This window comes from Pongo abelii, chromosome 7, assembly GCF_028885655.2.
Source record: "Pongo abelii isolate AG06213 chromosome 7, NHGRI_mPonAbe1-v2.0_pri, whole genome shotgun sequence".
NCBI classification, from domain to species: Eukaryota; Metazoa; Chordata; class Mammalia; order Primates; family Hominidae; genus Pongo; species Pongo abelii.
Window position 1 is genome coordinate 6,784,739 of NC_071992.2, and position 14,346 is coordinate 6,799,084.

Below are 14,346 nucleotides of genomic sequence, written 5' to 3' on the forward strand. Positions count from 1 at the left end.
AACTCATCTTCTCTCTCCCCCTTCTTTCTTCCTTCTTTCTTTCACTCTCTCTCCCTTCCTTCTTTTCCTTCCCTCCCTCCCTTTCTTCCTTCCCTCACTCGTTCTCTCTTGCTTGCTTGCTTTCTCTCCTTCTCTCTCTCCTTTCTTTCTGCTTTCTTTCTATATTCTTCTCCCTCCCTCTCTTCCTTCTCTCCCCCGCTCCCCAGCTCCCAGGCTAAAGCAGTCCTCCTGAGTACTTAGGACTACAGACATACACGTGCTACCGCGCCCAGCTCCATGTTCTTTCTTTCCCTGCCTCCTGCCCTTCCACTTCTCTTTGCATGGCAGGTGGGTGCACGCAGGCATGCTCTGCATGTCTTCCTCTTGGCCATTCCCCTTCTAGTTATGGTGTGGCCTTATCTATGCCTTCTGGAGCAGAAGCCTAGTCACAAAGCTGTTTTTTTAAAACATTCATGATAATTCATTTCCTTTTATGTTTTGAAAATACTACCTTTCTGTCTTTATTTCATCACTAACTTACTTGGATGCTAGTAATTAGTTGTTTTAGTGAACAGCACAGAGTGATATTTTGAAGCTTTGGACTTCATAAAGTTGGATGAGCTCCAGTAGCAAAGAAGGAAGTGTTAACTAGTTTAATTGACAAATAAATGCTTCCCAGCTTGGTATGCGATTGAGATTTTTGTTGCAAGTTTGTGAATCAGTTTTACTGCCCCTGCCCTGGGGACTAAAGTCAGATATGTGCTTGTGGGAATCTTTGTCTTTCCCACACCACCCTGCATTTTGAAAACTCTTGTGTGGGACAGTCCCACCATGTAATAGCTGTTCTTCGTTAGTCAGCTACTTTCCCTCAAGAGAGGCCAGTAGAAAATCTAGACTAGTTTTTTGTAGTCTATTTTCATGTCACTTATTGAGAGCTACTGTTTTCTGTTAAATTGTCAGTAAATATTTTAATCAAGGAAAAGGGAAGTAATAGGAAGGAGAGAAGAACAAATCCTTAACCCTAGTAGGAACCTAATGAATGAGATTTGTTCTGGATAATTGCAGTAGTCCCCCAGCTAAAGAACCTTTTAAAAATATGTCAGATATACCCAAGAGGAATGAAATCGTATGTTCATACAAAAGCTTGATCACCTGCAGCCTTCATATGCAATTCCTATGAATGTTCATAGCAGCATTATTCATAATAGCCAAAGTATGGAAGCAAGCCAAATGTCCATGAAGCAATTAATAGGTAAACAAAATGTGATCTGTTCACACAAGGGAATACTATTCAGCCATAAAAAGGAATGAAGCACTGAGTCCTGCAGCCACACAGATGAACCTCAGATCCATGCTGAGTGAAAGAAGCCAGAAGCAGGAGGCCATGTGCTGTGTGACTGTATTTCTAGGAAATCTTGAGTCACCATGGGCAAGATGCTGTCACCTTTGTTCAGTGGCCAGAAGCAAGGGCACTAATATTTACCCTTGCCAGGGTTTGTTAGATTGAAGCGTTTCCGATAGGCCATAAACTTCCAACACGGTGACTTGTACATGTAGATATTTGATCAATATATAGCAAATGAATATTGATTTAAACAGAAAAAGGCAAGTGAGAGTGCTTTCTAAATTTAAAGCCCTAAATATATGAGGTTGTGGAATTAATAGATTCTGGTGTGTTTATTTGAGGGAATTTAAAAATAATTTAGATGTTAAACAATATATTGTGGAGGTGTTTTGTAACTAATTAATGACAACACTGAATTGACTTCTAGGCCTTGCAGTATTAAAACATGTGCTAACACCACGAATAAAGGCAACTCACGTTGCTTTTGATTGCATGAAGAATTATTTAGATGCAATTTATGATGTTACGGTGGTTTATGAAGGGAAGGACGATGGAGGGCAGCGAAGAGAGTCACCGACCATGACGGGTAAGTGTGTTCACGCACCTGAAATGCCTGCCACACGATGTATACAGTGCATATGTTTATGTAGAATTCAGTGTCACAAAGTAGGTTAAGTGTACTTTTTTCCTTCATTACATTTACCCAGTATATTTTTCAAGATGTTATTAAGATGTAATAGTTGAAATTTCATTAGTCCTGCAAAGTGTGGTGTTTCTTGGCTGTCGTATGAGTCCTATGGACTCACCAATTATTAATCCAGCCTCTTTCTACTCAAAGTTCACACTTAAAAGGAAAGCTCTGTAAAAGGGAGGAAGACGTGAAGAAGGAGCGCGCCTGGCAGTACTGAGTGCACATTATTAGTCAGTGCTGCCTTTTTGCTGTATTTTTCATAAAATATTTATTAAATTTGGTGTCATTGTGACAAGAAGCAATACAGTTAAGTGTGACCCTTTTTTTTTCCCCAAACATGTTAGGTTTTAAGAACCTTTGAGCTATTGTCAGATATTTGAGCTATTGTCAGAAAAAAATAGAATTTTAAGTGAGCAGGATAACTTAGTTAAACTAACCAAACATAGTGTTAGCTGTTAGAGAAATGTAAACATGGAAATAGGCAAACAGGAAGTGTGTGGAGTTTCTGTCTCCTTTTCAAAATATCTGAGCTGGGGTTGAGAGAGAACACTAGGCTTCATCGGGTTTTTTTGTTTTTCGTTTTTTGTTTTGAGACAAGAGTTTCGCTCTGTCGCCCAGGCTGGAGTGCAGTGGCGCAATTTTGGCTCACTGCAACCTCCGCCTCCCACATTCCCACGATTCTCCTGCCTCGGCCTCCTGAGTAGCTGGGACTACGTGCGTGCGCTGCCATGCATGACTAATATTTGTATTTTTAGTAGAGACGGGGTTTCACCATGTTGGCCAGGCTGGTCTCAAACTCCTTACCTCAGGTGATCCACGCGCCTCGGCCTCCCAAATGAGCTTTGTGTTTTTACCTCATCAGCTGTTTGGGGTTGAGCTAGTATGTATGTCAGTGTGCTTGTATCAGTAGGATCTACTGAGGGCAGATGTTCAAAATATGAGCCTCTAGCACGTTTTACATGGAAACCCTCTCCTGAAGCATTCCTCTGAGGTTGATGTGCCTTGGAAATTTTATAGAGTAATATTTTTAACTACAATGAAACATTTATAAAAGTAGACATTATTAAAGCATTCAGAAGTGAGCAAGGATTGAAATTATTCTGCCCAACCTTACACATAGGCCTTCTAGACGTAGTACTGTGCACCGTTACATTATCTAACACTGTCTGTGTGTAATCTTTGGATGTCAGGGATTTTTCCAAAGTTCAGTGAGAGTATAGTTGTCAAATGATTAGTCTGTTAAATAATGATAAGATGAGGGTCACTCAAGTTTTAGAAGAAAAGCTCTTTGACTGAAAGAGAGAGCAGCTGCCTACTGCAGAAAGTTAGGGAGGGAGGCTGGAGGAGTGAGGCCTGGGGGCTAGCTAGCATAAAAATTGGTTATGGTGGAAGGAAAAAAAAAATCTGACATATTTATATCTGAAAGATGATTGTTCTCATAATTGTATATAACACAGAATAATTGTAAAGTAGAAAACTAAGGTGTTTTTCATTTTAAATGTAAATTTTTAGAATATGTAATGCATCAGTTTAAAAATTAAAAGTGTACGAAATGCACAGTGAAACGTCTTCCTTGCTTTCCACGCTGCTACCTGGCCTTCCCTTCTCCTTCCTAGCAATAACCACTTTTCTTAATTTGTTGTGCGTTGTATGTGCAAATTTAAGTATATATTCTTATTCTACCGTCCCTCCCTTCTTATAAAAAAGCGGCATATTACTATTTTTCTCTTTTAAACTGTCGAAGGAGTTATTTACCTATTTTTGCATTTGAAAACAGACAGTTGTTCAGCAAGATTGTCATTGGTTTATTAAACATAGTTTAAGATTAAACAAGTGTTTATAACCAATGAAAAACAGATAGACTCCCCATAATAACCTTGTTTAAATGCTGCTACTTTTATCATGTCCCCTCCTGTCTAAGAACCCCTTGGTTCAGCAGAGTTCATGGGTAAGGCCGGCCTCTGTTGCCTGCTATCGGAGGACTGCGTTCCAGCCTTGAGCTCTGCCATGCCTTCGCTTCCTCCTGCGCTGTGCCGTCAAGCCTCCGCCGTGGTGAACCTGGCTGACTGAGTCCTTCTGCACCCCATGCATATTCAGTAGTTGAAGACTTTGTGTGGCCAATCCTGCTTTCCACAGGAAACCACCCTCTCTTTTGTTGACCTCATCCAAGCCTACTGTTCTCCCAGAGTGACAGGTGGCACGTTTCCCAGCATAGCACTGTGCCTTCTCCTGCCCCTGCTCTTGCAGTACTGCTGTGGCACTGATGGCGTGTGTTACAGTGCTGGCACTTAGCACAGGGCTCTGTCTTTCTCTCTTCCCAGCTGCATCGTAAGTGCCTTGAGGAAGCCAAAACCCTCTTTGAGTTGCATTGCCTGGGTTCCAACCTCCCACTGCCCTGCTTATCCTCTGCTACATATGAGCTGACTGTGGCTTTGGGGTGGTCACTGCCTATGTGTATTCATTACAAATTGTCTCCTTTTGAAAGGTTGACTTTTCTGACACACCCAGATACCATAAAGAAAATAAAATCTTATCACTTCAGTCAAGGATAAAGTATTTCTGAATTAAAGGAAAAATACACCAGAGTAAAATCAAGACTGAAAGACAAACTTGGAAATTATTTGCAACCTAGATCATAGAAAAGGGGTCATTTCCTTCTTGCGTAAAGTGCACTTACAAATTGATAACAAGATGACTGATAACTAGAAAGAAAAATGAGTAAAGAACAAGAATAGACATTTCACATTTAACCTCATTCATAATAAGATAAGTGCAAATGAAAACTACAGGGGATACCTTTTTTTTTTTTAAATCCATTAGATTGGCAAACATCCCAAGGTTTGATCATAGGCTCAGTAGGTGAGATTAAAGTATTAACAGGCATTTTTATACTTTGCTGTTAGGAATGCAATACAGTATAAACCTCTGTAGAAGTTGCTTTGGAAATGTTTCTCAGATGTACAAATGCATACACATTTTAGATTTAGCATTCCCGCTTTCTGAGACATTATTCTACATGTATACCTGTGCACATAAGATATAATAATAACACGTTTTTCCTTCTAGTGTGTTGCTTTTAACCTGTAGCTTGAAAAACCCTGCTTTCATTGTTTTTTGTTTTGTTTTGTTTTCTGTCACTGGCTCAGCCCTGCTTTCAATTGTATATATGAATTGATGGGTGTTCTCGTCTGGTTATAATCTACTTTAGATTAAGAGTCACTTTAAATTATATAAAATCTGATATAAGTTGTGTTGGGTAGAAAATTCTGTAACTTGGAATACTGTAAGTACTTTGTGGCCAAATTTCATTAGTATTAAATATTATCTCTATATATATTAGGCTATTTAATATCCATATTTTATGATGCAATTAAGAATTTTTTTCTGAAGTTGCTAGATTGTTGATATGCCATGACCCAGTGTTTCTCAAAGCATTCTGGGGGATCACTGTTTGTCAGAATTAGCTGCAGTGATTGTTGAACATGCAGGGCCTCTGCTCCACTCCACGTTGCTACCAGGATGCTCTGCAGGTGACAGCTGGGAAGCTGTAGAAGCTGCAGTGCTAACAAATGCTACAGGAATTCTTGTGGTCACCTTCATGAGGTTTCATGTTGAAGAGAGAGGCAGCCAGTAGTGTCCCTTGTCCTTCCCGTTTTATGGTGTAAGTTTCATTTTAAGGGAGGTAGAAATCAAAGCCCACCTGGGCATTCTCTCGTGGTTCACTGCTTCTTGTAATCGTGGAAGATGTCATTGCAGCAGAGATGAAACAGTGTAGTTTGATTACTATTTTTTTTTAATATATTTCTGAAGTGGCTGGTGTAATGTAATAAATTGTGTGCTTAAGGACAACCTTTGATATTCTATTTAAGTACTGTGTATGATCCTAGTTAAGTTTTTTCTACCAGTATTTTCATATTACAACATATATACTTTCCATTTCTATTAATATTTTTATATTTAAAAATATGGAGGCCAGGCACAGTGGCTCACGCCTGTAATCCCGGCACTTTGGGATGCTGAGGCGGGTGGATCACAAGGTCAGGAGTTCTAGACCAGCGTGGCCAACACGGTGAAACCCGATCTCTACTAAAAATACAACAATTAGCCGGGCACAGTGGTAGGCACCTGTAATCCCAGCTACTCAGGAGGCTGAGGTAGGAGAATCGCTTGAACCCGGGAGGCAGCAGTTGCAGTGAGCTGAGATGGTGCCACTGGACTCTAGCCTGGGTGATAGAGCAAGAATCTGCCTAAAAAACAAATGGATCAGGGAAGAGGGGCTTACAGATAACCCAAAGAAGAAGGAAAAATCTCCACAAGTTCACCTGTCCAGCTGTAACCCCAATTTGGATATTTTCCTTTAAATCATCTGTTTTATAATGTCTATATGTTGGAGAGAGTATGTGCCTTTACGTATTTTTTAAAGATGAGATTTCTGTGTGTGTCTGTATCTCCTGTTCTTCATATTTTCTTGTGTGTTATAAACAGCTGTACATGTCAGTATATATACTTCCATAACTTTTTTTTAAAGGCTATATAGTGTTCATTGATGTGATTTAACAGCAGTTATCTACCCAGCTTCATCTTGTTGGATGTGGGTCCTGTGTGTTGCCTTCAGAGCAAATGGGGCTTGGTTTCTGCAGCAAGTAGACCTGTGACCTGTACGAATAGTTGGAAGACTTTCTCTATTACCCAAGCATATCAGTATACTTTAGTGCCTACTAGAAATTTATAGGTAGAAAAACAATAATACCTTAGAGTATTTTTTCCTAGATTCCCTAAGGCGCTATAAAGTAATTTTTACTCATGTGATATGAACTGTGCCTCAACTAAGATACTTTTTGCAAATGTGGATATGTAAGTACTTTATTAAATCAATAGGAAGTATTTCTACCACTTATTTCCTGCCTTCAGTGTTAGAACCTCCTAAATGGCATTTGACATTGAACTGCTTTCCACTTTGTCGCATGCTCCTCTCATAGTCCCTATCTGGGTCCTGAACCTTAGGGACTTGGCTGTTACAGCCCCACCATGGCTACGCTGGGCCTTGGTCCTCTCTGAGACTTAGTTTCTTCGTCTTACAAGGAGATAATAACAGCCCCTGCCTGCGTAGAATTGCAGAGATTGAGTGAAATAATTAACCTACTCAAAAGCATGCTGAGCACGTGTACGTTTTAGGAAAAACAAAAGGACCCATGCACGTTTCGGAGTCCTTTTGTCACAGCAACACTGCCTCTTCTTCCAAAGCTGACGTCTTAGTAGCGGCCCTGCCACGTCCTGAGCACTGTACTCCACGAAGCATTCTATTTCTGACATTCGAAATGCAGTCTGTTCCATCTTCCTTACAATCTGTATGCCAGCACTTGAAATACCGGGTATCTGCAGTGTTGACCAGATGATTACTTAATTATGGAAATGTTGAGGTGGAGATCTAGATAATTCAGTGAAAGCAGGAAAATTGGTGTTGGAATCTGTCTTTTTATGTATCAGAAATAGAAATAAGATAGGGTGAGAAGTAATTTGTGGCTAAAACACTGTAATAGCTAACACATAGTGCATACTGTGTGCCAAGCACTCCTGTAGGTGCTTGAAATCTTCTATTATTATTATCCCTACTTTATAGACTTGGACACTTAGGCACAGAGAGGCCGACAGAGTTGCCCAAGGTTACCCCAGAGGTGGAGACCCAGGCTACCTGACTCCACCATGTGTGCTCTTCCCTAGGGCACAGTTCTGCTGCTGAAAATACTTTTTAAGCAGTTCTTTGATTATTCAGATGTTAGTACTGTAGGAAAATTAAGACAAAAATAATGAAAAATTAAAATATTTGTTTTAGTGTTTTGCACATATATTATTAAAGCCAGTTTACTCCTGGAAGTGTGTAAGAATACAGGGTATTTTTGATCACCTAAATGCTGCATGTTACTAAGAGCTTGACACTGAAGTCAAGAAGAGTTGCAGAGAGTACTTAGCAAAAACGGGAAGTGTGTGGGGTTGAAAGAGCAAAGACAAGTCTTCCTCGGACGGTGGAGTGTAGGATTCATCATTTCTCAGAACACGTCTTTGAACACATTTTCAATTTGAGGCAAAAGGTCTCAGCCTCCCACTCGGCATACCTCCCTACCTTAGTCAGCTCTTAAATCTTAGGAATATTTCTTTGTTCTGCAAGGAACTTAAATGTGTTAACATTCTTACCTTTCCACAGGGAGCCACCTACAAAGAAGGGAGTTTCTAGGCTCAGTTCTTTCTTGGAATAAATAATAGCGTCATCCCTTGTGCAGTCGAGGCTGAAAAAGACTGTCTCCTTTTTTCAAATTAGCAAGTCTTAAAAACTATAGTTGTTTACAGGGCTCATGGCTATTCCACAGTAAGAATTTTGGTTCTTTTACCAATTATATAATATGTTAAAATATGGCAAGTGTCAGGAAAGCAAGGAGTGGCAATGATTAGAAACCAATGGCCAAGTTAGAGAGGAGGGGCAGTTGCTCCCCTGTTTGTTGTGGCTGTGTGTCAGGCGACGAGCAGAGTTGAGGATTATCAGGTGCCTGTGAGTGCCCAGCTGTGTGCCAGGTCAAGAGGTGCCATCGTGAACCAGACCAGCTTCCTCTCGGCCCCTGTGGAGCTCGCAGTCTGGTGAGGAGGCAGCAGTCACCATGGTGACAGGTGACACACTAGGATGGGGGCTGGTGGTGGTAGGCATTTGGGGGTCCCTTCAGAGAGGTGAGTATGGACTTAGAGGAGGCTCCCCCTTCCTATTCCTGGGCTGTCTATAGCACTAAAAGTTGTCACATGAAAAATAACATTTGGTACTATTGATTTAACTTAATGACTTATGTAATTGTAGTCGACTTAGAAATTATAACATGCTCTTCTACTTCAGCTTGAAACCCCCAACCACCAGTTTATAATCCTTTTTTTTTAAACTTTTGTTTATTTTTCCTAAGGAATCTGTACTTTTTCATCATTTTACAACTTTTTTTGTCCTATTACCTTCATTGTTACTTTATATGACCATGAGTTCTAAAATAGTAAAAAAAGAATTATTTTTGTTCTTTGTTAGAATTTCTCTGCAAAGAATGTCCAAAAATTCATATTCACATTGATCGTATCGACAAAAAAGATGTCCCAGAAGAACAAGAACATATGAGAAGATGGCTGCATGAACGTTTCGAAATCAAAGATAAGTGAGTAACAACAGTTCCAGCACTTCCGGAACTTCGGTTCAACTAGATTTCAGTATAGTCAACAATCTGAAACCAATGTAAATGGTTATATTGTCTCAAGAATACATTTTATAAATTCAAATCAAATTTTATGCATGTCTGATCGTGTTCTAAACTTTACTTGTACAAATCACTCTAAAAGAACTTGTTACAGTGGGCCCATCTACTTTCATTGATAGTATTTCTTGGACAATACTACGTGATAACATAGCAAATTAAATTAAAAACAACAACATACACACAAAAAAACTTTCCAGTGTCAGATGCCTGGACCTACCTCTCAGGTCACATAAAGTGGTGTTACTGTGTGAGGTCCAGCTGCTGGGCCAGTGTGCGCAGAAAAGCAAGGGAGGGGTAGAGGACTATGTGGACGTGCAGGTGGACATGATGCTGTTATATTTGTTGGAAATAGAAGGGGCAGTTGACAGCGTTATATCCAAAATGTCTTCTGTGGTTAATTATATTCAGAAATTTTAGCCAATTGTTTTATTCTCTTCATGTATATTTTCTTCTCAAGAAACTGTCATTGTTCTTCTTTTCCTTGTTTTACAGTACAGTGTTTTTAATTAACCCTCCTGGGTTAACTTTACCAGGTGAAAATGATTACAAGTGTAATAGGTTAACAATGAAACTTTAAGCTTCTATTTTTCATTGACTCTTAACTGTGCATGATGTAATTTATTAAGCGAGCCATTCAGGACCACTTTGGCCCGTGGAAGAAATTTAAAAGTAAGATCTACATATATTGACATGAAAATGTGTTCTCAGAAAAAAGACTAATGTATTTAATGTCCTGCTTATTTCATAAGTATTTATAAGTATTTAGAATGGGTCTGGACATTTTAAAACAATGATTATTGCTAGGGTGTGTGATTTATAAAGCAATAGAAGCGCTTTCCCTTTCTGTTTGTGTTTTAGATTATTATGTTGGGTATGTTCTGCTATTATAACTTTACAAATCTTATGTAAGATGGGAAAATGAATTAACTATGCTGTTTTCCTTCTTTTACCTGCCTTTCTAATTCCATGGGAATAAAGGCATTTTTGAGACAGCCCAGGTGCAGTGAGCAGTCCATATCCATGGATTCCACCAAGCACAGATCAAAAATATTCAGGAAAAAAGGGGGCTGGCTGTGGTGGTTCATGCCTGTAATCCCAGCACTTTGGGAGGCTAAGGCGGGCAAATTGCTTGAGCCCAGAAGTTCAAGACAGCCTGGGCAACATGGCAAAACCCTGTCTCTACAGAAAATACAAAAATTAGCCAGGCGTGCACCTATAGTCCCAGCTACTCAGGAGGCCGAGGGGTGAGGATCACCTGAGCCTGGGAGGTTGAGACTGCAGTGAGCTATCATTGCGCCAACTCCAGCCTGGCAACAGAGTGAGGCCCTGTCTCAAAAAAAAGGATTTGGGAGGATGTGCATATGTTACATTAAAATACATGCCATTTTATTCATATATCAGGGACTTGAGCATCCTTTGATGTTGGTCTCTGCCGGGTACCCTGGGACCAGCCCCCTGTGGATACAGAGGGACCGCTGTCTAAGAACCGCCGGTCCTATCTTTGACTTCTGGAGGAATAGGAGCTCCGTGTAAAAAGGAGGAGAAGCTGCAGCGGGTTATTAGCCATTTGTGAGTCAGGTCACTGTAAAACTTTATCAAAAGTTTAAAAGACAAAAAGCATCCTCATAAAATAGCTTAAAGCCACCTGTTGAAATATTACATATAGAATTCATGTATACTAATCATAGAGCATATTAAAGATATTTTAAAAGACTAGAAACTTCTATTAAGCCAAGTTTCTGGATGTTTACTTATTCATCCTTATTTTCCAAGGACCTGCATAACTTTTCCAGCATGTGATAGCTACCTAATTGATATTTTTTGAATTGAAATACTGGTGACTAAAATCTAAACTTTTTTCATTCTGGCCATAGGATGCTTATAGAATTTTATGAGTCACCAGATCCAGAAAGAAGAAAAAGATTTCCTGGGAAAAGTGTTAATTCCAAATTAAGTATCAAGAAGACTTTACCATCAATGTTGATCTTAAGTGGTTTGACTGCAGGCATGCTTATGACCGATGCTGGAAGGAAGCTGTATGTGAACACATGGATATATGGAACCCTACTTGGCTGCCTGTGGGTTACTATTAAAGCATAAACAAGTAGCTGTCTCCAGACAGTGGGATGTGCTACATTGTCTATTTTTGGCGGCTGCATATGACATCAAATTGTTTCCTGAATTTAATAAGGAGTGTAAATAAAGCCTTGTTGATTGAAGATTGGATAAAATAGAATTTGTGACGAAAGCTGATATGCAATGGTCTTGGGCAAACATACCTGGTTATACAACTTTAGCATCGGGGCTGCTGGAAGGGTAAAAGCTAAATGGAGTTTCTCCTGCTCTGTCCATTTCCTATGAACTAATGACAGCTTGAGAAGTCTGGGAGGATTGTGTATTTTGTAAGTCAGATGGCTGCATTTTTGAGCATTAATTTGCAGCATATTTCACTTTCTCTGTTATTTTCAATTTATTACAACTTGACAGCTCCAAGCTCTTATTACTAAAGTATTTAGTATCTTGCAGCTAGCTAATATTTCATCTTTTGCTTATTTCTACAAGTCAGTGAAATAAATTGTATTTAGGAAATGTCAGGATGTTCAAAGGAAAGGGTAAAAAGTATTCATGGGGAAAAAGCTCTGTTTAGCACATAATTTTATTGTATTGCATTATTAGCTGATTTTACTCATTTTATATTTGCAAAATAAATTTCTAATATTTATTGAAATTGCTTAATTTGCACACCCTGTACACACAGAAAATGGTATAAAATATGAGAACGAAGTTTAAAATTGTGACTCTGATTCATTATAGCAGAACTTTAAATTTCCCAGCTTTTTGAAGATTTAAGCTACGGTATTAGTACTTCCCTATGTCTGTGCCATAAGTGCTTGAAAACATTAAGGTTTTCTGTTTTTTTTTTTTTTTTTTAATATCAAAAGAGTCGGTATGAACCTTGATTGGACCCCAAGTTCACAAGATTTTTAAGGTGATGAGAGCCTGCAGACATTCTGCCTAGATTTACTAGCATGTGCCTTTTGCCTGCTTCTCTTTGATTTAACAGAATATTAATTCAGAAGTCGCGTTTGTGTAGTGTGGTGGATTCCCACTGGGCTCTGGTCCTTGCCTTGGATCCTGTCAGTGGTGCTGCTCAGCGGCTTGCACATAGACTTGCTAGGAAGAAATGCAGAGCCAGCGTGTGCCGCCCGCTTTCAGAGTTGAACTCTTTAAGCCCTTGTGAGTGGGCTTCACCAGCTACTGCAGAGGCATTTTGCATTTGTCTGTGTCAAGAAATTCACCTTCTCAAGCTAGTGAAATACAGACTTAATTCATCAGGACTGAACGAATTTGTTTATTTCCCATTAGGTTTAGTGGAGCTACACATTAATATGTATCACCTTAGAGCAAGAGCTGTGTTCCAGGAGCCAGGTCACGATTTTCAGCCATGGAACAATATATCCCATGGGAGAAGACCTTTCAGTGTGAACTGTTCTATTTTTGTGTTCTAATTTAAACTTTGATTTCCTCATAGTCCTTTAAGTTGACATTTCTGCTTACTGCTACTGGATTTTTGTTGCAAAAATATATCAATGGCCCACATTAAACATACCAATTGGATCATGATAAGCAAAATGAAAGAAATAATGATTAAGGGAAAATTAAATGACTGTTACACTGCTTCTCCCAAGTCAGAGAATAAACTGTTTCAAGCATCATCTTTGAAGAGTCGTGTGGTGTGAATTGGTTTGTATACATTAGAATGTATGCACACATCCATGCACACTCAGGATACAGTTGGCCTAATAATCAATGGGGGCATGGGTAAAACTTATGAAAAGTTTCCTCATGCTGAATTGTAATTTTCTCTTACCTGTAAAGTAAAATTTAGATCAATTCCATGTCTTTGTTAAGTACAGTAACATATTTTGAATATAATGGATATGTTCTAAATTTGAACTTTGGGAGGCAATACTGTTGGAATTGTGTGGATTCTAACTCATTTTAACAAGGCAGCCTGACCTACATAAGATCACTTGAATGTTAGGTTTCATAGAACTATACTAATCTTCTCACAAAAGGTCTATAAAATATAGTAGTTGAAAAAAATTTTGTATCAAAATGTTTGGAAAATTGGAAGCTTCTCCTTAACCTGTATTGATACTGACTTGAATTATTTTCTAAAATTAAGAGCCGTATACCTACCTGTAAATCTTTTCACATATCATTTAAACTTTTGTTTGTATTATTATTGATTTACAGCTTAGTTATTAATTTTTCTTTATAAGAATGCCATCGATGTGCATGCTTTTATGTTTTTCAGAAAAGGGTGTGTTTGGATGAAAGTAAAAAAAAAATAAAATCTTTCACTGTCTCTAATGGCTGTGCTGTTTAACATTTTTTGACCCTAAAATTCACCAACAGTCTCCCGGTACATAAAATAGGCTTAATGACTGGCCCTGCATTCTTCACAATATTTTTCCCTAAGCTTTCAGCAAAGTTTTAAAAAATACACTAAAATGATCAAAACTGTTAAGCAGTATATTTGTTTGGTTGTATAAATTCATCTGTAATTTTTAAGATGCATGGCCGATGTTAATTTGCTTGGCAATTCTGTAATCATTAAGTGATCTCAGTGAAACATGTCAAATGCCTGACATTAACTAAGTTGGTGAATAAAAGTGCCGATCTGGCTAACTCTTACACCATACATACTGATAGTTTTTCATATGTTTCATTTCCATGTGATTTTTAAAATTTAGAGTGGCAACAATTTTGCTTAATATGGGTTACATAAGCTTTATTTTTTCCTTTGTTCATAATTATATTCTTTGAATAGGTCTGTGTCAATCAAGTGATCTAACTAGACTGATCATAGAAGGAAATAAGGCCAAGTTCAACACCAGCCTGGGCAACATATCAAGACCCTGTCTACAAAAAAATTTAAAAAAATTAGCCAGGCATGGTGGCGTACACTGAGTAGTCGTCCCAGCTACTCGGGAGGGTGAGGTGGGAGGATCGCTTCAGCCCAGGAGATTGAGATTACAGTGAGC

The 14,346-nt window shown here is 38.8% G+C and overlaps 1 protein-coding gene across 2 annotated transcripts in view; it reads left to right on the forward strand.

The window, feature by feature from the left end:
* AGPAT5 (1-acylglycerol-3-phosphate O-acyltransferase 5) overlaps positions 1-13,672 on the forward strand; it is a 50,678-nt gene extending 37,006 nt beyond the window's left edge. The window contains 3 exon segments of one of the 2 annotated variants that reach the window (NM_001131165.1): positions 1,752-1,910; positions 9,073-9,196; positions 11,170-13,010. In NM_001131165.1, the coding sequence (NP_001124637.1) occupies positions 1,752-1,910; positions 9,073-9,196; positions 11,170-11,395 (509 nt within the window). In that variant the 3' untranslated portion in view covers positions 11,396-13,010. 2 annotated transcript variants of the gene reach the window in all.
* Positions 13,673-14,346: the final 674 nt, after the last annotated feature.